This window comes from Heterocephalus glaber, unplaced genomic scaffold (genome assembly GCF_053883595.1).
Source record: "Heterocephalus glaber isolate CG9 unplaced genomic scaffold, H.glaber_assembly_v1.0 deba00001451, whole genome shotgun sequence".
NCBI lineage: Eukaryota > Metazoa > Chordata > Mammalia > Rodentia > Bathyergidae > Heterocephalus > Heterocephalus glaber.
The window spans coordinates 479,659-504,597 of NW_028258301.1; the positions used below are offsets into that span (position 1 = coordinate 479,659).

Consider the following 24,939-nt stretch of genomic DNA (forward strand, 5'->3'; position numbering starts at 1 on the left):
GAGGTCCTGAGTCACGGGGAAGACACCGAATCACCCCGCTGCAGACAGGCAGGTCTGCCCACACCCTGCCAAGGTCCCCAGTCGCGCGGAACACAAGCCCGGTCAGCCCGCTGCAGACAGGCAGGTCTGTGCTCGCCCTGCTGAGGTCCTGGGTCACGCGGAAGACACCGAATCAGCCCGCTGCAGACAGGCAGCCACCTGATTCCACATTACCAAGGTGCAGAGGACACCAGACCACCAGACCAAGGTACTGAGTCCCACTGTTCCCGGGCCAGAGGTAGGGGCTTCTGAGCCATCGTCCCACTGCTCCTGGTCCAGAGGAAGGGGCTTCCCAGTCACCATCCCTCCCGCTGCTACCAGCCCAGAGGAAAGGGCTTTTGGGCCACCTTCCGTCCCGCTGCTCCTGGCCCAGAGGAAGGGGCTTCCGGGCCACCATCCCTCCCACCGCTCCCGGCCCAGAGGAAGGGGCTTCTGAGCCACCATCCCACTGCTCCTGGTCCAGAGGAAGGGGTTTCCCAGCCACCATCCCTCCCGCTGCTCCCAGCCCACAAGGAAAGGGCTTTTGGGTCACCATCCCTACCACTGCTCGCGGCCCCTGTCCCACCTCACCCAGCTCAGAGGAGGTAATCCATGCAGGCGCTAACAGCCCCCCGCCCCAGTCGAAATGAGAAAACACGTAAATAAGTCTCAAAACCAGACTTCCAGATCACCTACAGCAACCCCAAAGGGAAATGACATGGAACCCTCTGATACTCAACCACCTGGACCCACTGAACTGGCAACAAAAGGGGATCTGGAAAAAATGAAATCAGAAATAATTTCTCAGATAACAGGAGAAATTGTGCCCTTAGTGCAAGACATGGTTAATAAATCTAGAGAGGAGCTGAGGAACATGATGGAATCCCAACATAAGAAACAAATGGAATCCATAAAACAGATGCAAATAGATTTCCAGGACATGAAAAACTCCATTGAAAGTCTACACAGCAGAATGAGCCAGTATGAGGACAGAATTTCAGATATAGAAGATAAGATTGCAATTAGTGACCAGGAAAAGAAAAATTGCTTCAAAATTATAAGGGAACATGAGAAATCAATCCAGCAGCTGCTAGATGATGCAAAAAAGAATAACATAAGACTGATTGGGCTCAATGAAGACACAGGAGAGAGTGCAGATGACATAAAAAATCTCTTCACAGAAATAATGGCAGAAAACTTCCCAAGCAGGGGAAAAGAGCTTGACATACAGATAAGTGAGGCATATAGGACTCCAAATAGCCTTGATCAAAAAAAATCTATACATAGGCATATAATTGTTAAGATTCCAGAAACACAACAGAAGAACAAAGTTCTACAAGCAGTCAGAGAAAAGAAACAAATCACATACAAAGGAAAGTCCATCAGAATCACAGCAGACTTCTCAAAACAAACCATCAAGGCAAGAAGAGCTTGGAGTGACATATTCCAAGCCCTAAAAGAAAACAGCCTCCAACCCAGATTGATGTACCCTGTAAAACTATCTTTCAAAATGGATGGAGAAATAAGATATTTTCATGACAAAGAGCACCTTAGGAACTTCGTGAATACCAAACCAGCACTCCAAAGAATTTTACACAATAGCCTAGGAACAGACATTGAGGATCACAACCCCAGGAAGCAAAGCAGAATGAACCCATCTGGCAAGACAAGAAATTAAATGTAAAGGGGGAGAACCCAACAAAAAGAAAAAGTCATGGCAATAACAAGTCAATACGTTTCAGTTATAACCATCAACGTTAATGGTCTCAATTCACCAATCAAAAGAAACAGACTGGCAGAATGGGTCAAGAAGCAAAATCCAACAATATGCTGCACACAAGAAACACACTTAATTCAAAAGGAAACTCATAGACTGAAAGTTAAAGGGTGGAAAACAATACTGCATGCGACAGGAACCCAAAAAAAAGCAGGAGTAGCTATCCTCTTGGCAGATCCAGTAGATTCCAAACCAACACTGATTAAGAGAGACGAAGAAGGACACTACATCCTTGTAAAGGGAAGAATCCAAGAGGAAGAGATGACAATCATAAATATCTATGCAACAAACACTAGTGCACCCAACTATATAAAACAAATACTAACAGACATGAAAAGCCATATATGCACTAATACAATTGTAGTGGGGGACCTCAACACCCCACTGTCACAAATAGATAGATCAACTAGACTAAAAATAAGTAATGAAATACTAGAACTCAATCGAACTCTTGAACAAATGAACTTAACAGATGTTTACAGAGTCTTCCACCCCACAAAATCAGAATACACATTCTTCTCAGCTGCACATGGGTCATTCTCCAAAATAGACCACATACTCACACATAGAACATGTTTAAGTAAGTGCAAAGGAATTGAAGTTATCCCCTGTACATTATCAGCCCATAGTGCAATGAAATTGGAGATCCATAGCAAAAGAAACTCAAAAAATTTCATAAACACGTGGAAATTGAACAACACACTTCTGAATAACCAATGGGTCACAGAGGAAATTAAAGAAGAAATCAGACAGTTCCTTCAATTAAATGACAATGACAATACAACATATTGGAATCTATGGGACTCAATGAAAGCAGTCTTACGAGGGAAATTCATAGCAGTGAATATGCATATTAGGAAAACAGAATGATCCCAATTAAACAACCTGATGCTGAACCTCAAGCTTCTAGAAAAAGAAGAGCAGGACAACCCCAAAGCTCATACAAGGGAAGAAATTATAAAGATCAGAGGAGAAATCAATGCAATGGAGACTAAGAGAACGATACAAAAAAATCAATGAAGCCAGGAGTTGGTTCTTTGAAAGAATCAACAAAATTGATAAACCTTTAGTCAACCTTGTCAGAAAAAGGAAAGAAAAGGCCCAAATCCTTGCAATTAGGAATGAAAAGGGTGAAATTACAACAGACCCAGCAGAAATCCAGAGGATCATCAATACCTACTTCCAGAAGCTATACGCCAATAAGATGGACAACACAGAAGAAATGGACAGATTCCTAGATACATATGAATTACCAAAGTTGAATGAAGAGGACCTAAAAATTCTGAACAACCCAATATCAACCAATGAAATTGAAAACGTAATTAAAAACTTATCACCTAAGAAAAGCCCGGGCCCTGATGTCTTCACTGCTGAATTCTACAAGACATTTAGAGAGGAACTGCTGCCGTTACTGTTTAAACTCTTCAATGAAATTGAAAGGGAAGCAATACTCCCAAATTCATTCCTGGAAGCAAGCATCACCTTGATCCCCAAAGCAGAAAAAGACCCAACTGAAAAAGAGAACTATAGCCCAATCTCACTAATGAACACAGATGCAAAAATCCTTAATAAGATACTGGCAAACAGAATGCAGAAGATCATCAAGAAGATCATACACCCTGATCAAGTGGGATTCATCCCAGGGATGCAGGGATGGTTCAATGTACAAAAATCAATTAATGTAATACACTATATCAATAGAGCCAAGGACAAAAACCATATGATTATCTCCATAGATGCAGAAAAAGCATTTGACAAAATCCAACATGCATTTATGATAAAAACCCTACAAAAAATTGGAATAGATGGTCTCTACCTCAAACTGATAGAAGCCATCTATGAAAAACCAACAGCCAATATCATACTAAATGGTCAAAAACTGAAATCCTTCACACTCAAATCAGGAACAAGACAAGGATGTCCACTATCACCTCTCTTGTTCAATATAGTTCTGGAAACATTAGCCATGGCAATTAGACAAGAGAAAGAAATAAAAGGAATAAAGATAGGCAATGAAGAAGTCCAATTGTCATTATTTGCAGATGACATGATACTCTATATAGAAGACCCCAAGAACTCCACCAAAAGTCTTCTAGATTTAATAACCAAATTCAGTCAAGTAGCTGGTTACAAGGTCAACACACAAAAATCAATAGCTTTCCTCTACACAAATGACAGACTCACTGAGAGAGAAATAGGGCAAATAATTCCTTTCACAATAGCATCCAAAAAACTGAAATACCTAGGAATCATCCTAACGAAAGAAATCAAAGACCTCTTCTCTGAAAACTATGGCACTCTGAAAAGAGAGATTGAAGATGATATCAAAAAATGGACAGACATCCCCTGCTCCTGGGTAGGAAGGATTAATATAGTGAAAATGGCCATACTTCCAAAACTGCTATATAGATTTAATGCAATTCCAATTTAGATCCCAGCAGCATACTTCATAGACCTCGAGAAAAAAATCCAAAAATTCATTTGGAGCAAGAAGAGACCCAGAATAGCAAAAGCAATTCTAGGTAACAGAGACATGGCAGGGGGTATCACAATCCCCAACCTGCAACTCTACTACAAAGCTACTGTGATAAAAACAGCATGATACTGGCAAAGAAACAGGCTTGAGGACCAGTGGAACAGATTAGAAGATGCAGAAACAACGCCAGACACACTCAGCCATCTCATCTTCGATAAAGGAGCCAAACACCCTCACTGGAGGAATGATAGCCTCTTTAATAAATGGTGCTGGAAAAATTGGGCTTCAACTTGCCAAAGATTAAAACTAGATTTATATCTCTCACCATGGACTAAACTAAAATCAAAATGGATTAAAGATCTAAATATTAAAATAGAAACTCTGAACCAGTTGGAACAGAGGTTAGGTAGAACCCTTGAAGACATCGGTGTAGGAAAAGATTTTATGAACAAAACCTCAGCTGCCCGTGAATTAGCACAAACAATCAACAAATGGGATCTCTTCTTATTAAAAAGCTTCTGCACAGCAAGAGAAACCACCAGCAGTGTGAAGAGACAACCCACAATGTGGGAAAAAATCTTCACCTGCTCTTCCTCAGACAAAGGTCTACTATCTCGAATCTATAAAGAACTTAAAAAGATCAGACCTCCCAAATTTAAAGACCCAATCTGAAAATGGGCATCTGAAATGAACAGACATTTCTCACACAAAGAAGTAGAAATAGCAAATAAATACATGAAAAAATGTTCAACGTCACTGTTCATTCGAGAGATGCAAATGAAAACAATGCTGAGATTCTACTTCACTCCAGAAAGAATGGCTGCTATCATGAAATCAACCAATAACACATGCTGGCGGGGCTGTGGGGAAAGAGGAACACTGCTGCACTGCTGGTGGGAGTGTAGACTGGTGCAACCACTGTGGAAATCAGTATGGAGATACCTCAAAGAACTAGGACTGGAAGTCCCATTTGACCCCGCTATTCCACGGCTGGGGATCTTCCCCAAAGAATTAAAAGAATCATACCACAGTGATATATGGGCACCCATGTTCATAGCAGTGCAGTTTGTAATAGCTAAAGCTTGGAAACAGCCCAAATGCCCATCAACTGGAGACTGGATAAAGAAAATGTGGTTTTTTTATAAAAGGGAGTACTACTCAGCCATAAAAAATGAGAAATTAGAGGCATTTATAGCTAAGTGGATGCACATTGAGGCAATACTCTTAAGTGAAATAAATAGGACACACATGTGTAAATACCGAATAGTTTCTCTGGTGTGAGAAACTGAAAGTGTAAATAAGGACTAAATGTATAATAGTTCATGTGAAATAGGAAGAAAAGGGGCAAAGGGGAAGGAAGTGGGAGGGCTAGGGGAAAGGATAGAAGGGAATGGGATTAATATGAGAAAATGGAAAAATAGGAACAAAATTTTTGTAAATAGAGAGGGCTGGAGGGTTGAAGGGAGGGCTGGGCAAGGGTGAAAAACAAGATCCAAGAGAGATTATGTAAAGGTGCAAATTTCCAATGATGAAAGTCATTATATTGTATACCTAAAATGTACCAATTATTAGAATGAATAATCGATAATGTAAAATAGGAAGAAAAGGTCCAAAGGGGTAGGGGTAGTGGGAGGCACAGGGGAAAGGAAAGAAGGGAAAGGAAAAAATGATGAGAAATGGAAAAAATGGAAATAAAGTCTTTGTAAATAGGGAAGGGTGGAGGGCATGAAGGGAGGGCTAGGAATGGGGAAAAAATAAGAACCAAGATGCATTATATAAAGGTACAATTAATTCCCAATGAGAAATGTAATTGTGTTGTATACCTACAATGTACCAATAAAAGAATTTAATACAAAAAAAAAACCAAACCAAGTTACTGTCTATATAGGATCCCGAATGAAATGTCTTTTCTTTGACATTTCAGTTCTTCATTATTCACAGTTTAGAAATCTGATAGTTTCCTCCTTTATAAAAAGTTACAAGGGCTGGGGATTTAGCTCAGTGGTTTCGCTGCCTGCTGTGCAAGCGCAAGGACCAGAGTTCGATCTCCGGTACCAAAAAAAAAAAAAAAGTTACGAAATTTTTAAGGAAGAATTTTATAGATTAAATTCCATCAGTGTCCCTAGCATACAGATAAAGAATTTGAACAGTTAAGCAATTTTCCCAAGATTACACAGCTAATAACTGAGACACTCAGGATTAGCCCCCCAGGATAATCTGATTGAGAGTTAAACTTGTGCTTTTCCCACTACACCTGCTGTCCCCTGTATCTGATTCCAAAGCTAGTTTTCCTTCACAATTCCACATTATACCAGAGTGATTTATATCTGCTTCCTTCTGGACAATGAGCTCTTCAAAGTCCCTTCTTTATTCCTGGAACCCAAGACAGTTCCTGATATTAAATGGTATAAGGAGCCGGGAGCGCTGGTAAAGGGACTTCTCCAGTGCCTTGAAAGAAGCAGGTTCAAGACACAAACCCAGGCCAGGTGTGGTAGTGCACACCTATAATCCCAGCACTTTTGAGACTGAGGCAGGTGGACAGCTGCAAGTTTGAGGCTGCACAGTGAGTTCAAGGACAGCCTGAATGACACAGCGAGATCCTGTCACAAAAAAGATACAAACCCAGATCTATTGATTTTGACATCTATACTTTTTCCACTACAACATCCTCACTCACAAACATAACAATAATTAGTCTGGCATTGATATAAATGTTAAAAAAAACTCTGGGCTCAGACATGACATGATGATGCTATGAAGTAAGAGTAGAGGCAATGAAAATGGGGGAAAAATAAAAAGTGAGTATGTATTTATGTATTGCAGAGATGGAGATCAACACAGGGGTTTGCCCATGCAAGGCAAGTGATCTACCACTGAGCTATATCCTTGGCCTCAAAAGTAGGCCTGGGGAGGGGCCGGGGATTTAGCTCAGTGGTTTCACCGCCTGCTGCACAAGCACAAGGACACAAGTTCGATCCCCCGTACCAAAAAAAAGTAGGGCCAGGGACTTGGCACTGGGCCTGCGTCACAAGCACAAGGTCCTGAGTTTGATCCCTAGTACTGAAAAAAAAAAAAAAAAAATTAAGCCCAGCCTGGGCAATTTAGAAGCTTAAAGAGACTTGGTCTCAAAATAAAAATTTGAAGGGCTGGGAATGTAGTTTATAAACCTCTTTTAAAGCAATTATTACAACTGTGTAAGGGAAAGGGACAGAGATTATTCCTGTTGGGGAAACTGAGATTCAAAGAAGGATAGTTACTAGTGGTAGCCACGCCTCACTTCCTTTATATTTGCTGTTACCTCTGGAATGCCCTTCCTCACCTGTTCATTTATCCAGTTCTCATTCTTTCTACAAGAGACAATACATATTTCTACTCCTCCAGGAAGCTGTCTTTCATAACCCAAAACACAGGTGGATGCAACCACGCTACTCTTTGTAACAGATCCACCACACATATCCACTGAGCAACTTACTTGTTTAGATGACTGTCTCCCCTCCAGACTATGGGAGTTAGGGAAGTTAGATCTCAGATATATGGTCCACTAAGGTGGGACAAAAGACCTTATGGTCTAACCAACCCTTTTGGTTCCCAAGTTCTAAAGGAAAACAGTGATAACAATGAAGTATCACTGCAAGAATTTTTTTTTTTTGGTACCGGGGATCGAACTTGGGTCCTTGTGCTTGTGCAGCAGGAGGCAAAACCACTGAGCTAAATCCCCAGCCCCATTGTAAGAAATTTTTATACACACTCACTTTAACAAAAACAAAATAGATGTTTCCTATTTAAATAATAATACATGATCAAGATCTAAATTTGGAAATATTTATGTCAAAAATACTGTCATATACACTACCACATACCAGAGTTAAGCCATAATAAATGACATCAATAATAAAGTTAACAATAAGTCATAATTAAGAAACAAAACAGCAATAGTAAAAGTCAGCAACCAGCTGAAGACAACATTGCTACCGCACTGATTACAAACCCCTCTTCAGGGCTGGGGATTTAGCTCAGTGGTTCCGGCGCCTGCCTCACAAGCACAAGGTCCTGAGTTCGATCCCCGGTACCAAAAAAAAAAAAGAAACACACAAACTCCTCTTCTAAGAAATAACAGGTATTCCCACAAATTACATCCGTACATAGACAAAATGAGCTTTACAATACTTTCATGTGTCCGACTTAATAAAAAACTAGAGTTCTCAGTAAATTCTAATCTGTGAACTTTTAATTTTACCATTACTAATTGCAGTAATGCTTAATAACTCCCCCAGTAGTTCTCTAACATGAACTTAATAGTACATAGTCATGTACTGTATTTTGTTGGTTGTTTTGTTTTGCAGTGATGGGGATGGAACCTAGGGCCAAGCAAATGCTAGGGAAGCTCTCTACCTGAGTTAAAGCCCTGGGCCTATATATTTAAAAGTTTCATTCTGTTACTGTATTGCCAAAGGCAAACAAGTATTTCAAAACTGTGAGTTGTGGCCCATCCATTTCTATTTAGTGGGGAAATGAAAGACACTGGAAATTGACTACTATTGGAGACTTAGGGCTTCTATTGCTGCTGGTATGATGGAAAATGAGAGATCCTCACAGATCAGGCATTTTTTATTCTTGGAAACTAAAACTCCACTGTATATGTATCCAAGAACTTATTTGTTGAATACAGTAATAAATGAATAGGTGGACGACTTGCTCAAAAAATTCTCCTTGGGCCAGGGATTTAGCTCAGTGGTTTCGCAGCCTGCTGCACAAGCGCAAGGACTGGAGTCCGCTGCCCGGTACCAAAAAAAAAAGTTCTCCTCATGACCCAACTTCAGGAAACATCTCATAAAAAGTACTGTATATATAGGCCGGGGATTTAGCTCAGTGGTTCCACCTCCTGCCTCTCAAGCACAAGGTCCTGAGTTCCATCCCCGGTATCAAAAAAAAAACCACTAAGAAAAAAGTACTGCATATAAAGGGCTGGGGATGTAGCTTAGTGCTAGAGTGCTCACCTAGTATGTGCCAGACCCTGAGTTCAGTTCTCAATACTGCAAAAAGAAAAAAAGTAATAAGATTGCCTTAATATTTCAAGGACAGACCTTGTGGACTTCAGAATTCCTAAGCAATGCTATCTATGTTTTAGTTAATTACAAAGAAAAATATGTTTCATGCACGATGCTGGCAACAATGTCTCACAGTAAACAAAGCACAGTCTGCTCCTTTAGTTCACCTGATACATTAATCCAGGGATGGAAACCTTGACAGCTTTCAATGATAACAAACAGACCCTGCGGCACACATGCCATAGGTTCGCCACCACTGCATTAATTAACCTTATAAAGTAAAAGAATACAAATTTCATTTTACAGACAAGGAAGCTGCAGCACAAAAATGAAGTAATTTCTCCGCAGAGGTTTTGTGGTTAAGTAGGAAGAGTATCGGGTATCACACTGAACAAATTAGCTTTTCTGAGCCTGCGCGATCTTTTATAGGATGGGATGTTACTACTTATGCAGCTGTCAGGATGAAGTAAGAAGATGTACTTAAGGCACCAGCAAAGGCCCAACACAGCAATTACTCAGTGAGACTCCCTTCAACTTAGTAGCCACCATCTTACACACGTAACATAAATTTGAGCTTCAGACAGATAGGACAGAAAGTTTGTGTTGTAAATTCTCAAGAGAGACTTTTCCTATCCAGGATCCACGTCTTGACTCTCTATGTCATCAGGCAGGTACTTTTCAGTCTTCCTTTCCACTAAGAGTGTAGATATTTTAGGATCCTGGCTTTGCCCAGTGGTCTCAGTTCCAATACATATGAATCTGGCCAAGACGTCATCTCCTAGCTAGGCCTGGTGTTGCAGTCCTGTAATCCCAGCACTCTGGGAGGCTCAGGCAAGAGGACTCCAAGTTCCAGCCCAGTCTGGGCAAATGGTAACGAAGCAAGACCCTTCAAAATAAAACCAATAAAAGGGGCTGGGATAATAGTTTAGTGTGAAAGACTTGAGTTCAATCCCCAGTACCACCAAAAAAAAAAAAAGAAAAAGAAAAATCATCTCCTACTTCAAAGGATCCTAAGACTGACAATGTCTCCAGTAAAATAAAATGTCTCTGGTAGTGCACATTTTCTTGTACCACATTTTGAGTGATTTTTTTTTCTTCTATGCTGAGAATTAAACCCAGGCCCTCCTATATGCTAAGCAAGAGCAAGAGCTCTATCACTAAGTGCCATGTTTCCTAAATACTGGGCCAGAAACCAGGTGACTACAAAGATCATCAGTGACAATTTTATTATTTTTATTTTTTTGAGACAGGGTATGTCTCACTATGTAGCCAGCTTCTATTCCTCCTGCCTCAGCCTCCCAAGTACAGAGATTACAGGTAAGCAGCAAAGGCAGTTTTATGATGAAAATAAAATTTTTATTGACATAGTTCTGAAGGGTTATGTAATACTGTGGTGATCAGTATGGGTTTTAGAGTCTGACTGCTGGGATTAAAATGCCTGCTCCACCATTTATAAAACTATGTAACCTTGGCAAAGCTGTATTAGTCTCCTCCCACCTCAGTTTCATGATCTGTAAGATGCAGACAATAACTGTACCAACATCAGAGGACTGTTTCTGGAATTAAACAAATTCTAAGTGCAAAATACTTAGAACAGTGACTGGCACACATTAATTGTTCAATAAATGTTAACTATTATTATAGACTATAAACTCTGTAGGAAAAAACAAACAAACATGTGTTGTTCCCCACGATAGTCCCAGACTCTAAAACAATGCCTACTACACAGTGGCACTAAATGTTTATTGAACAAGTAAGTGAACAATCAAGTACAAATCTATTGTTAAGCATAATTAAAATACTTACTTGCTCCTAGGAAAAGAGACTACGTATCCTGAGAGAAATATTTAAGTCTCAAGTCTAGCCCCGAAATTGGTAAATAGAACTGAAAGACAGACAAATGTCACCTGAATTCACAAGTACCTGTAAGAAACTTCAGAAGTGGGTATGGTAGTGTACTTGGGAGACTGAGGCAGGAAGATAGCAAATCTGAACCCAGCTCGGCAATTTAGTGACTTAGAGAGACCTTGTCTCAAAATTCAAAAATTAATGGGCAGGGGATTTAGCTCAGTGGTTTTGCCGCCTGCTGCGCAAGTGCAAGGACCCGAGTTTGATCCCTGGTACAAAAAAAATTTAAAAATTAAAGTGTTGGAGATGTTCAGTGAAAAGACTTTGGGTTTAATCCTCAGTACCACAAAAAAGGAAGAAAAAAAAGAAACTTCAGATATTAGACATCTGACTCCTTACTGCAGTACTCCATGAGAAATGACCTCTTAGCTTATGGGCTTTCTTATTGTTTTTGCAGTGCTAGAGATCAAACCCAGGGCCTCAGACATGCTGGGCAAGCATTCTCTATTAACGAGCTCCATCCCTAGCCCTAATTTTTTTTTTTTAATTTTTTAATTCTGTTATAGTCTTTTCTTTTCTTTTTTTTTTTTTTTTTTGTACCAGGGATCAAACTCGGGACATTGTGCTTGCCAGACAGGTGCCAGAACCACTGAGCTAAATCTCCAGCCCAATGATCCTAATTTTTTTTAAACAAGTATTTCCTACTACTGATTCAACCAAGTCAGGATTTCAGAAATTACTATCTAAAATAACCCTTCATATGATTTAATCTCTTTGTCATCGCCCTCTCCACCATTATCATTTTATAAATGATAAAGGTCTAGAAAGTATATCAAGGACACGGATAATACCATGCCCAAGAGTATAGCTATTTTGAACTATTTGGTATGGTTTTCTTTTCTTCTTCTTTTTCTTTTTTTTTTCCTTTTTGGGTGGTGCTGGGAATCAGATCCTGGGACCTTGCCCATACAAGTGCTCTGCCACTGAGCTACATCTCCAGCTACTTTTCTTTTTAAAAAATTACCAATTACTGTTCAGAGACAATCTAGATGCCAAACTGAAAATCAGTTAAAGCAAGATTTTTGCATGTATCACTTTAAGACCTGGTCAATATGGCAAGCAGTTATGTGCTAAAGGGCAGCGGGTAGAGTTCTACCTAAAAAAGATCAAGGCCTTGAAATGTAAATAAATCCCCCTCGTTTCCTCTTAGGTCATGTAATAAAGCTATTCTAAGAAACAAAACAAAAATTCAAGTCCATAATCCTTGACCAGATGAGCAGATCATCTCAAAAAGATATCTTAAAGGTAGCTCAGATACTTCAGCACTATTTTCCTCTGAACTATGTGCATGAATTCTGAAACATAATATGGTACACAGAGACAGGGTTGGTTAATAATGGAAAGAGCACTGGGCTTGCAGTCAATCCTGGCCCTGCTATTTATTACCGGTCCAACCTTAAGAAAATCAATTGACTTCTCAGTTTCCCTATCTGAAAAACTGAAGCTAAAGCTCTATCTTGACCACTTCACAAAATGGCAGCAAAGAATAGATGAGACAGGTGAAAATGAATTTAAAATACTAAAGTATTGTGGCTGGAGGTGTAGCTCAGTGGTAGCGCATTTGCCTAGCATGTACAAGGCCCTAGGTTTGACTACTAGCACTGGATAAATAAATAAAAAGTATAATGCAAATATTAACATAATGGAAGTGAAACGTCCCTGTCGTGAAAAGTTGAGTAATAGTGCTCGCTTCGGCAGCACATATACTAAAAAAAAAAAAAAAAAAAAAAAAATTGGAATGAAAAGTTGAGTAATTCATTCATGAAGATAAGAGCTCAAGTTTACACAAAATTTAAACATAAAAGCAGCTTTCCTGCCTAGATTCCAGAGCACTATAACTAATAGAATGTATCCATTCTTCTATGTACTTTTAACTTGCTAGAATATTACTACTTTCTTTAAAAGATGAAAGAAGTTGCAGAAAGGATTTAACATTTTCATTTTAAAAATTTTAAAATGACAACAGAGAAGTAAAATGATTTACCAAGGGTAACAGGTCCACGAAAAGAAAATAACTAGCTGGGAGCAGTGGTACACACATGTAATCCCACCTACTCAGAAGACTGAGGCAGGAAAAAAGCAAGTTTGAGGTCAGTCTGGGCAACTTCAGGATACTTTGTCTCAAAACAAAAACTAAAAAGATTTGAGGATGTAGCTCAGTAGTAGGATGGCCCTGGGTTTGATACTCAGTAACAGGGAGAGGAGATGGGAAGTAGGGTGGGGAGGAAAGAAAATAACTTGGTATTACAAAACCAAGAACAGCTGGGTGTGGAAGCGCATGCCTCAGCACAGGCTGAGGCGAGAAGATCACTACAGTTCCAGGCCAGCCTGGACTACAGAGCAAGACCTTGTCCCAAAAACAAACAAACAGGGCTGGGGATGTAGCTCAGCGGCACAGCTCCTGCCTGGCAACTGCAAGGGCCCAGAGTTCAATTCCTGGTACCAAAAAACAAACAAAACCAAAAACAACTGCACCTGTTTTAAATGTCCTTAGAAACAGAGAATATAAGCTGAGCACAGTGACATGTGCCTGTAGCAGGGACTGAGGCGGAGGATAGCTTGAGCCCAGAAGTTTGAAGCTACCCTGGGAAACACAGTAAGGACATTAAACAGGCATGAAGACACTAGGGAGCTAAGAAAAATGCTTATGCAAAGTTATACACATTATAAAGTTATAATGCTATATAAAATGTTTCCTGGAGACAGGAAAAAATACAAACAATATTTTTATATAGGGTTAACTTAAAAAAATTTTAATTCACCACTAGAGCTACCAGTAACTGAGTCATTACTGTTAGAATTTAAATATTCTCTTCTCTGGAGGGACATCTCCACAAGTTATAAACAAGTAACTTGCAAGTATTTACACAAAAGAATATGGGTTGGCAATCCTGAAATCACCTGGCTTTGGCCCAACTCTGCCTGCTAAATCATCCTGGACAAAAAATCTTTATTCAAGGTCAAAGTATCACCTGGGCTAATAAGGGAAACTATGGTATCTGATCTAATATTTCTTACCCAACAAATCTTTTTCCCCTCAGAGGATCTATACAGAGTGTTCAACTTTCTTTTCCTCTTTCATATTGCTTCTTGGCCTTTTGGCTAAGATCAAGGGTAGTATCTTTTCCTCTTTCACAACTCACATCTCAGTTAAGAGCACCTTATGCAATCCTCTCCCAAGTACACAGATTCACTCACCAAATACCTCCTACTATGTCTCAGGTGTTTAGTGCTTAACACAATGAATTGGAGGGAAATCATAGAACCATGCCCATCCTCAATTGCCTCACAATTAGGAGAGGTAGCAAGACTTGTTGACAATAGTATCATCATGAAATAATTTGTTACAAGATACAGAGGAGGGGCTGAGGATTTAGCTCAGTGGTTTTGCCATCTGCCTGGCAAGCACAAGACCCTGAGTTCGATCCCCAGTACCAAAAAAAAAAAAAAAAAGGATACAGAGGAGCTAATGGAATAGCCCAAGACTACCTGGCAGTAACTGAGGAGGAAGAGCTTAAGCATTCTAGGCAAAAAGAACAGGGTGAGAACCAGGGATTTAGCTCAGTGGTTCCAGCGCCTGCCTTACAAGCACTCACAACTCAAAAGGTCTCAAGTTCGATCCCTGGTAACACAGTATATGCTCAACATTTCTGAGGTAAAATGCAAAATGTTTTCTTATCAAATAAGAAGACTGAAGCACTAGAGGTTAGATCAAAAGGCTACCAGTATACTATGCAAAACACTTTCATTCAACAATTGGCTGAACCCCTACAATATGCAAGGCATCACCAAGTACACACATCACAATCTTTGTAGCCTGGTATGCATATGCTTGGTTGCTGCTTGACTTGTACAGCATAATCTCTGTGGTCCCAACAGCCCTCTAAGACCACTGTGAACTAGCCTTACCTAATCTGCAAGCTCCCTAAGAATTGCAAGGAGTCCAAAAATTCACATGTACACTGTACAAAATATCTTGAAACATGCAATGTTTCCAAGGGATGATAAATGTTATTAACAGAATGCAATATAACCTTAAAATATTACTGAACTCCTATCAACTTTTTCTCCCTATGATTAATGCATTCTGAACAAGGATTTCATTGGCAAAAAGCTATCTTCCTGGGGTCCACTGCCTCAGACAACAGGGAGTAACAAAAAAATCTGGGTAGAAAAGGTGGCATGGCTCCATTCTTTCCATTTTTTCACCTTTGCTTAGCTATCAGGTGAGAATTTCTCTTTCTTTCATTTAGGAGTCTGACAGTCTCCATCATGATTAGCGTGACAGTAGTACTACTAGCATACAATTTGTCACAGAAATACTTCAATGCCAGACATAGATATTCTCCTCCCAAGTGCTTTATAAAAGCGATTTGGCAGCATGACATGCACCTGTGATCCTTGCTATTTGGAATCCGAGGCAGGAAAATCACAAGTTCAAAGTCCAGTCTGGCCAATTTAGCAAGACCATGTCTCAAAAGAAAAAAAAAAACGGACAGGAGTGTGGCTCAGTGGTAGAGCACCTCTGCATTGGATTCCTAGTACCACCAAAAAGAAAAAAAAATTTTTTTTAATTAAAAAAGAGATGAGGAAGGGACAGGGATTTAGCTCAGTAGCATTGCGTCTGCCTGGCAAGCGCAAGGTCCTGAGTTCAACTCCCACTACCAAAAAAATAGATAAATAAATAAAAGAAAGAGAGATGGGGATATATCTCAGGGCTGGAGTGTTTGCCTATTATATAGGAGGCCCTGGGTTCAATCCCCACTACCAAAACAAAGAAAAAACCCATAATGTTGTCCATACTCTTTGACCAATTTTCTTTTAATAAATACAAATTACTTTTATAATGGAAACAATAGTAAAAATGTTTTAAATGCCTGAATTCAGTTTAGATTTCTATACCCCTGAGGAGTCTAGTGAAGATAGCTGAACAGCACAGGCTTAGGGGTCAGACAAGCCTGTGTTCGAATCCAGCTATGATGCTCACTGGCTCTATGACCATAGGTGAGTTACGAAAAGCCTCAGTTTCTCTTCTGTATAATAAGAAAATATCATTACCCTCACGGAACCATGAAGAGTAACTGGTACATTACCTGATACACCATGCGTTCGCCAAATGAAAGCTACTGCATGAGATCATGCTCCTCTAAGTGTCCTAGCATTAAATAATTTTGCCTTTATCACTTTTTGTTTTGATTTATTAGTATTAAAAATGCCTTCCATTCCATTGCAAACAATGACTCCTTTTGCCCCTTACTAGTTAAAGGTTTTTAAGAGGCAACTTTTTAGAACCTATGAAAAGAATGTCTTCACCAGCATTTCCCAATTTATGGATGCTCTACAAACTCATATCATTAAATTATATGCCTGAAAGTAGGGTCAGAGAAGGTACAGGATATTTATTCCCAGTGCTAATATTAATATCTACTCACAATATATAAGTGTTTCTAAACAAGAAGGTAATTTAGCTAAGATTTCCTTCTTAAGGAAGGAAAGGACTTTTCTCCACTTGTGCTTCTGAATGCCTTTGTGATTTCCACCAGTGTGAGATCTCTGACTTAGGGTCTCAAAGCCTCAGCTTAGTAGGGATTTCTTTTATTTTTTAATTCCCCACATATACATCCTTTTACCAGTTTCAAGAACACATTTACTGTAGCTAGATGTTGTGATGCAGAACTATAATCCCAGCTACTCAGGGGGCTGAGGCAGGATGATCACAAATGTGAGGCTAGCCTGGGCAACTTAGTGTGAGACCGTCTCAAAATTAAGGAATAAAAAGGGATAGGGATGTAGCTCAGTAATAAGAGTACTTGCCTAGCATGTGCAAGGCCCTGGATTCAATCCCTAGTATCACCACCAAAATAAAAAAACAAAAAAACCCTACTGATAGCAATACTATTCTCCATCTTTTTAGCTCAAAATGTCATGATCACTGGGCCGGGGATTTAGCTCAGTGGTTCCACTGCCTGCCTCGAAAGCGCAAGGACCCAAGTTTGATCCCCGGTACCAAAACAAAACAAAATGTCACGATCATTGATAGTCCTGATGAAAAGCCCTAGGAGAGATTATTGTCACTTGGGAATTATTTCTTGTTGCTGTATCTGGGCATGCTCTGTTTTATAACAAGGAATATACATTCTTCATGGATAAAATTCCTGTCTCTAAATATTCTCTATATTCTGAAACTTTAGGCAAATGCTATGTGTTCAGTAGTTGCCCAAACTCAATCCAAGAGAGCATTGTTTTTCTGTTTTGGTTTGGTCTGGTTTGGTTTGTTTGTTTGGTACCAGGGATGAAACTCAGGACCTTGTGCTTTTGAGGCAGGTGCTGGAACCACTGAGCTAAATGCCCAGCCCTGGTTTTGGCTGTTTTGAAACAGGGGCTCACTATGTAGTTCAGGCTGGCCTCAAACTTTCGGTGATCCTCCCACAGGTGTGCGCCACTGTGCCCATGGAAGACAGCACTGTTAAAACAGGACAGTCTCCTTTGTTTGACCTCCAGTTTCCTATAAGCATAGATGTGAAAAAGATGTATCTGTGTGTTGGTGTACTTTTTTTTTTTTTGGTACCGGGGATCGAACCAGGGTCCTTGCACCTGCGCAGCAGGCAGCGAAACCACTGAGCTAAATCCCCGGCCCTGTTGGTGTACTTTTCACATGGTTGATTAATTCTTCATATAATCTCTGTATATTCAGCCATTACAGGACAATGAAGATGATATTAGCAACCTCAAAGCACTACTAACAATAACACATAAAGTTAGCAAGTCCTGGGTTTCCTAACAGATGACCTCTGGGAGACCAACTGTTTATAACGAAAGGACTTTAGTGTAGTAAATTTATGTTGTTTTAATGTTCTAGGGATTCTGTAAGTCCCCATAGGCAACATATATGAAAATGGAGGGTCAGTGAGCAAAATTATGACAATATGATTCAAAATTATGACAAAATTATGACAAATATGACAATTATGATTCTGCTCTTCCACAAGTCTATAGTGCTATCTCTATGGAAAACTCAATTAGCCAAAAAGCAGTGTGCTAGATCCTCACGTTTTATTTACCCATACTCTTTTCTCCAATTTAAATTACCACTAGCACAAGGTGAGGTGAAAGTTCACACACAAACCAATACAACTCTCATCTCAAATCATGTTTCATAATGCATTTAGAATGATCACCCTCAAAATCTTCTCTAGATTATGATAAACACACACACACACACACACTTTTCAAAGTACTCAGGGTCTTTTGTTGTTTTTTTGTTTTGTCTGAAACAGGGTCTCACTATGTAGTCCAGGCTGGCCTCAAACCTGCAGTGATCCTCCTGCCTCAGGATTATGAGTGCTGGGATTACAGTCATGCACCACCATGCCCAGCCTGAGGGGCTTTACAGTAAAGCCAAACTCCTTAGCCTGTGACTCAAGATCCTCCATAATCTGACCCTAGGGTCCCTAATCTCCTCCTACTGTGACGTCCGTGCTAGAGCCACATGTTTCCTAGAATACATCAGTGCCTAGAATACAAAGTGCCTCTAGGGTCTTAGGAGAACATTTTTAAAAATGAATTTACTGGAAACAAAGCTTTTGTAAATAGAAGGGAAGAGAGGTCAAAGGGAAGGGAGAGGAATGTGAAAAAAAGAAGATATACCTTGTACAGGTATAAATTCCCTATGATTAATGTGATCATTATATATATCTAAAATGTACCAATAAATGTTTTGCTTTTTTAACAAAAAGTGAATTTACTATCTCAGCTTCTATGCTCTACTTGGTCCCTTTCATAGGAATGGCATTCTTTCCCAAACCCTTACCCATAGAACTCACTTGTTAGCTAGGCATCAAGGCACATGCCTGTAATGCCAGCACTGTGGGATGCTAGGGCAGGAGGACCGCCCAGGGAAGTTAACAACTTAGCAAGACCCTGTCTCAAAGACTAAAAGGGCTGGAGATGTAATTTGGTGCAAAAGCCATGGATTCAATCCCCAGTACCAGAAATAAAAAGAATCCCACATATTAAAACCCACAGTTTTGATGTCCCATTTTCAGCCAAGCCTCCCTTAATTTCTGGTCATCCACAAATTTATTCATTCATTCAACAAATTATTGAGCACTTACGAACAAGGTACAATGTAGGTGTTGTAGATACAATAATGATGAGCCAAACATGGTCTTTACCTTCATCAAGCTATTACCTACCTTACTAAGTTGCTATGAGAATTAAATCAGACAAAATATATAAAGCACTATGAACAGTGTATACTACACTCATATTGAATAAATACTAATGTTGCTGTTCTATCTAAAATTGTTGTCATACCTATAATACATCACTTTATATCTGACCCTGGTTTACTTTTTCTTAGTAAGTATAACTATTTCTCACTATATATTTATAGATTTATTTATTGTCTATCCCTACCTCCTCCTCCTAGCATGTCTTTTTTTAACCGCTGAGACCACAGCATTACAACATCCTCTGGCCCTTAGCAGCTGGTCAAAAATCACCTCTGTGTGGTTTTTTTGTTGTTTTTTCTTTTGATACCAGGGATCAAACTTGGGACCTTATGCTTGGAAGGCAGGTGGCGGAACCACTGAGCTAAATCCCCGGCCCCTGTGTCAATTATTTTTACACTCTGGATATGGAGACTTAAATTAAATAATCACAACAAGTAATACGAAATTACAATTGATAAGCATCCTACCATATATGCCATTGTGCCTGGCCATAATAAACATCTGAAAAACATACAGTTTTATAGTAATCATTCATGCAACTTTTTTTTTTTTGAGACAGGGTTTCACTATGTAGCTCAGGCTGGCCTTGAACTCACTATGTAGCCCATATTGGCCTCGAACTCAGCAATCCTCCTGCCTCTGTCTCCCCAAGTGCTGGGATTATAGGTGTGGGCCACTACACCTGGCCTACAACTCTATTTACTGAATGCCTACTAAATCTACTGCACAAGAAAAAAAAAAAAGTAGCTCCTACAAATGATTTCCAACTCACAATAAACTAGTATTTTGCTTTCTCTTTGCCTCTCCTGTACATGCACTCTGTATGTATACATGTTTTCATAAATGAGGAAAATCAAGCTAGTTGGATGCAAAGTTTCAAACATAACGTAATGCCTAATATACCTATGGTCTGAATGTGTCTACCAAATTCATGTGGAAATCCTAACTGTGAAGCAGATAGTATTAGGAAAGACGGCCTTTGGAAGGTGATTAGATCACCATGAATAGGACCCATGCCCCTATACAAGAAGCCCTGGACTTGGCCTGGCCCTTCTATCATATATAAGCACATGGAGAAGATGCCATCTATGAATCAGGAAGACAGCCTTCACTAGACAGTGAATGTGTCAGTGTCTTGGTCCTAGACTTCCAAACCTCCAAACTCTCAGAAATAAATTTCTGTGGTTTATAAGCTACCCAGAGTATGGTATTTTATTTCAGCAGCCAGAACAGACGAAGACTATCTTTCCAGCCTCATTTCCTACTATACACCCCCATTACAGCATCCTTCCATGCTATATAAAAGTAATCCTGCTTTCATATATCCTAATTTCTTTCTACTTTCTATTTACACACAAAATGAAGCTTTCTTCCCCTTCCCAAAATGATCTATATGAATCTATTCGTCTTTCACAACCAGCTCAAATGACACTTTGGGATCCTAAATACCCAAAGAGGAGTTTCCAACTCTATACGAACTCTCTACACTAATATATTCATTCTCAGTGGGAGGGCAAAAATCTCAGTAAGGACTTCTCAAAAATCTAGCAATTTGTTGATTTAGGTAAGATGGCTCTTTATTCTAAAAAAGAATATCACCATATCTCTCTAAATTTCCTTTTTGCATTAAAAAAATTATCAAAATTCACTCTGTGTAGTTCAGTTGCCTCAAATTTCTGCTTAAGACTGTGCTTGTCAGGTGGGAAAATGAGAACATAAAGTCAAACAGTCAAGCACCTACTTGACCTGGGCATCAGGAATAACAGGAATAAGAGATACAGTTACTGCTAGAACTTGTTTTTTCCAGGACAGAAACAATTTAGCTCACAATGACAGTGTGATGCATTGTGAAGGAAGGAGACAGACACAGAAAAGGAAAACCTATAAATCCAAGAGTCAGTGAATTAGGGAAAGCTTATAGATTAAATGATTTGATAGTAAAACACTGCTAAAAATCAGATGCAAGCAAAATCGAAACTGACTAACCTAGGAGAACACGAATACCAGGATTTAGTTTTGACTAGACTGTTATAATCCTCTCAGGATAAAAAAAATTTAGCTTGCTGTATATAACACATTTTTCAATAAATGTACTGCAAACTATGTATAACCCAACTAAATGAAAAACCAATTTAAGTCTCAGCCTATTTTGAAACAGGAAGAAAATCTGCAAACAAAAGATTTCTCCCTAAGTAAGGGCAAAACAAATAAACCTTTTAAAAGTAATAAAGAGACTGACAGTCTGACTGCCAAGCTGATTTTCAGTCCTGAAATGCCCTTGGTCTCTGCCTCCAAACAAAAACAAAGCATTTTTTTCTAAGTATTAACAGTTAAGCTTGTAAATAAATATCTTTAAACTTCCCAAAGTGTATCTCCACATTAAAAGACACTCAAAATCAATTTCAAAAAAAAATCTTTCAAGCTATTTCTGTGAAAAAGCTAGATACCCCAAAAGGTCACAATATGCCTGTGAGTCCTTACCCCACCACTGTACAACAAACACACCATCATTCAGGTCTGGCCATGACACTAGGCAATAAAGCTTCCAGGCTCTCTTCCATACCCTCAACCCCTCTTCCGCCCTCCAAAAAACCAAAAACAAAAAGAAAAAGAAAGAAAGAAAGAAATGGACCCCACGAATCCCTATCTACTCCCCCCAACCCGCTCCTGGGAAGCAGTATCTTTCAGATTGTTTCTGCTTAGACCCTTGAAACCATCGAAGGAAATGAGCAAAGCTGGGCGAGCAAGGACATCCGATAAGGAGCTGGGGAAATGTGGACGGCAGAGAAGGAAGGGGAGGCGGGGGCGGTGGGTAAAATGGTGAAGGGGGCAAAGGGAGAGCCAAGTACAGGAGCCAAATACAGAGAAGAAAAAGGGGGATGGGGTCAAGATCACAGAAGAGAGAAAAAAGCAAAATGGTCGAGCAGAAAAGGAAGGGAGGGTAAAAGGCTGAGGAGGGGGATGCAGAGAACACGCAAAGGAGGCTGTCACTGGGGGTGACAAAAGGGCGTCCAGGGGAGCAGGGGGACGAAGGGGTGTCACCTAAGGCGCTCTCCCCAGCAGCTGGACAGGGAGCACCGGGCACGAGGGGTTGGATGCTGAGGGTGCGGTACTCAGGGCCGAGGTGCGGGAGGGCGGGCGAGGCCGCCGGGGGACACCGAGACGAGGGAGGAGCGGCCGCGGGGCAAGGCGGCGGGCGGGGGCAGCAGGGCAGGCCTCGCTCCCTCACCATGGCTGCGCCGGCCAGGTCCTCGGCCAAGCAGCTTCGGTCCGGGGTGCGGCGCCGGGCCGGCCCCGAGCCCGCCCCCAGGCTGAACCGGCGCGAGGGATCCAGGGGCTCCGGCGAGCGGCGGGTCCGGGCTCGGCTCAGGCCTCGGCCTCCTTAGTTCCCAAGCTAGAAGAGCAGCAGATGCCTCAGCCCTAGCCGTGCCCAGACTCCGCCCCCCGCGAGTCCCCGCCCCGCTTGCTAACCGGGCCCCGCCCCCGCCCACTGCGCAGACTCGGCTTGGACCCCCGCCCCGCCCGCCTAGCCCCTTAAAGGGGCAAGGCCCCTTCCAAGTTTCCTGGCTCCTCTAACAAAGAAAAGAGCTTTAAATCTTACGTCATGACAGGAGGACAGGGGCACTCGCTGCTGTCGTCTGTACATCTTTGTGTCAGTCTGTCGCTCACCACCATTCCTTCAAATTTTAGCTTCTGATTGTAACTCATGACTATTGTCATCATTCTTGTCGATTTCAACGTTCTTAGATGATTCTTCCAATGCTCTGGCCTCTCAGGTTCCTCTCTACAGACCACCCAGCTTCAGCCTCTCATTCACATGCTCGTGCCCTCTATTACAAATAATTGCAATCTCTCTCTCGCTCACTGGCTCGCTCCCTTTCTCTCTCTCTCAATTTCTGTCAGGATTTAACTCAGACCCTCTTGAGTGCTAGGCAAGCGCTGCACCACTGAGCCACATCCCTGACCCCTGTAATCTCCATTTTAATCATCTAGCTTCCACCACATTCTTCTTCCTTTTTAGCTCCCTCCCTCCAATATTCCAGCTCCCAATATTCAACTCCGCCAAGCCTCCAGGTCCAGTCGCGTTCCTCCTACTCCCTTCCTGTCCTCCCTTCCTTCCTTAAATAGCTTAGATTCTACTTCCCATTATGAAAATTATTCCCAGATATTCACTATCACTTCTCCAGTTATTCTTTCCTTTCTTTGTACTAATATAGTTCCAGGCCCGTGCCTACATCAAAAGGAATGGAGAAAAATCTACAGCCGTACTAGTTGTTGACTAACTCCCCCGAATTTCATATCATTATACTCAGATGGGCCCTCAATACTAATTTTTCCAGTTGCATACACTCTCCCACTCCCCTAGATAACTATTTCAGGGCTCTCTCTCTCCAAACCTCCAACATTTCCTCCCTCATTCACATCTAGCTGATGATTTTGCTTCTAACTCACTGAGAAAATGAAAGGAAAAAAACAACATTTACAAGTTTCCACCACTCACCATAACTTCCAACCAACCTGTAACTAACTCTGCTTCTATTCTCTGTCTTCCTTTCTTTATTTTTTTCCCCCAGTATCAGGAATTGAACTCAGGGCCTCATGCTTGCCAGGCAGAAACTGTGCCGCTGAGCTACATCCCCAGCTGAAATTACACATGAATTATTTCTCTTTATTGAGGTTGTTGTTGTTTTGGTTTGGTTTGTTTTGCTTTGCTTTGCTTTGTTTTTCTTGAGATAGCTTCTAGCTATGCAGTCCAGGATAGCCTTGAACTCGTAATATGGCCCAGGCTGGCCTCAAACTCGCTGGGATTTTCCTGTCTCAGCTTCCTAGAATGCTGGGATTATAACCATGTGTTGTCATGCCCAGCTACAAGTGAATTATTGTATTTGTCTCTTTTTTTTTTCAGTGCTTGGGAATCAAACTTCACACATTCTAGGCAAGCTACATTCCCAGCCCTGTATTTGTCTGTTAGCTTACATCAAACCCTGTTCAATTTTTCTCAAGCTGTCTGTGCTAAAAGTAAAAGACAGTTTTTCTTCCAATGTCACACTTATGTTTGTAAAATACAATACAAAGTATATACTATGGGCCGGAGATTTAGCTCAGTGGAGATTTAGCTTGCTCTTAGCAAGGTCCCAAGTTTGATCCCCAGTACCCCAAAAAAGTATATATTAGAAAACATCAAATTTGAAATAACAGACATATCAATGCCCAGGGTCTTTTGGATTTTTGGTTTTGTTTTGCTTTTCGGTTCTGGGAGTGAACTCAAGGCCTTACACATGCTGAGCATGTGCTCTATCACTGAGCCAACCCTCGATACCCAGATTTTTCTTCTAACTGTCTCAGCCATTTTCAAGGGTATAGTTTGCGGACATTAAATACCTTCACATTGTCGTGCAGCCATCACCACCACGCAGTCTATAACTCTTTTCATCTTGCAAAACTGAGACAATGTACCCAAACTAGTGACAACGCATT

The 24,939-nt window shown here is 40.7% G+C and overlaps 1 protein-coding gene and 1 pseudogene across 3 annotated transcripts in view; one reads left to right on the top strand and one right to left on the bottom strand.

Annotated features, from left to right (window-relative positions):
• Positions 1 to 23,533, bottom strand: part of Zyg11b (zyg-11 family member B, cell cycle regulator) — an 84,068-nt gene extending 60,535 nt beyond the window's left edge. Inside the window, exon 1 of one of the 3 annotated variants that reach the window (XM_087214837.1) lies at positions 23,063 to 23,533. In XM_087214837.1, the coding sequence (XP_087070963.1) occupies positions 23,063 to 23,107 (45 nt within the window). In that variant the 5' untranslated portion in view covers positions 23,108 to 23,533. Of the gene's footprint in view, positions 1 to 22,503; positions 22,588 to 22,690; positions 22,930 to 23,062 lie in introns of those variants that run through there. The other 2 variants (XM_004869236.4, XM_021247914.2) reach the window with 2 other exon arrangements.
• LOC147827296 (U2 spliceosomal RNA) lies at positions 14,310 to 14,392 on the top strand (annotated as a pseudogene).
• Positions 23,534 to 24,939: the final 1,406 nt, after the last annotated feature.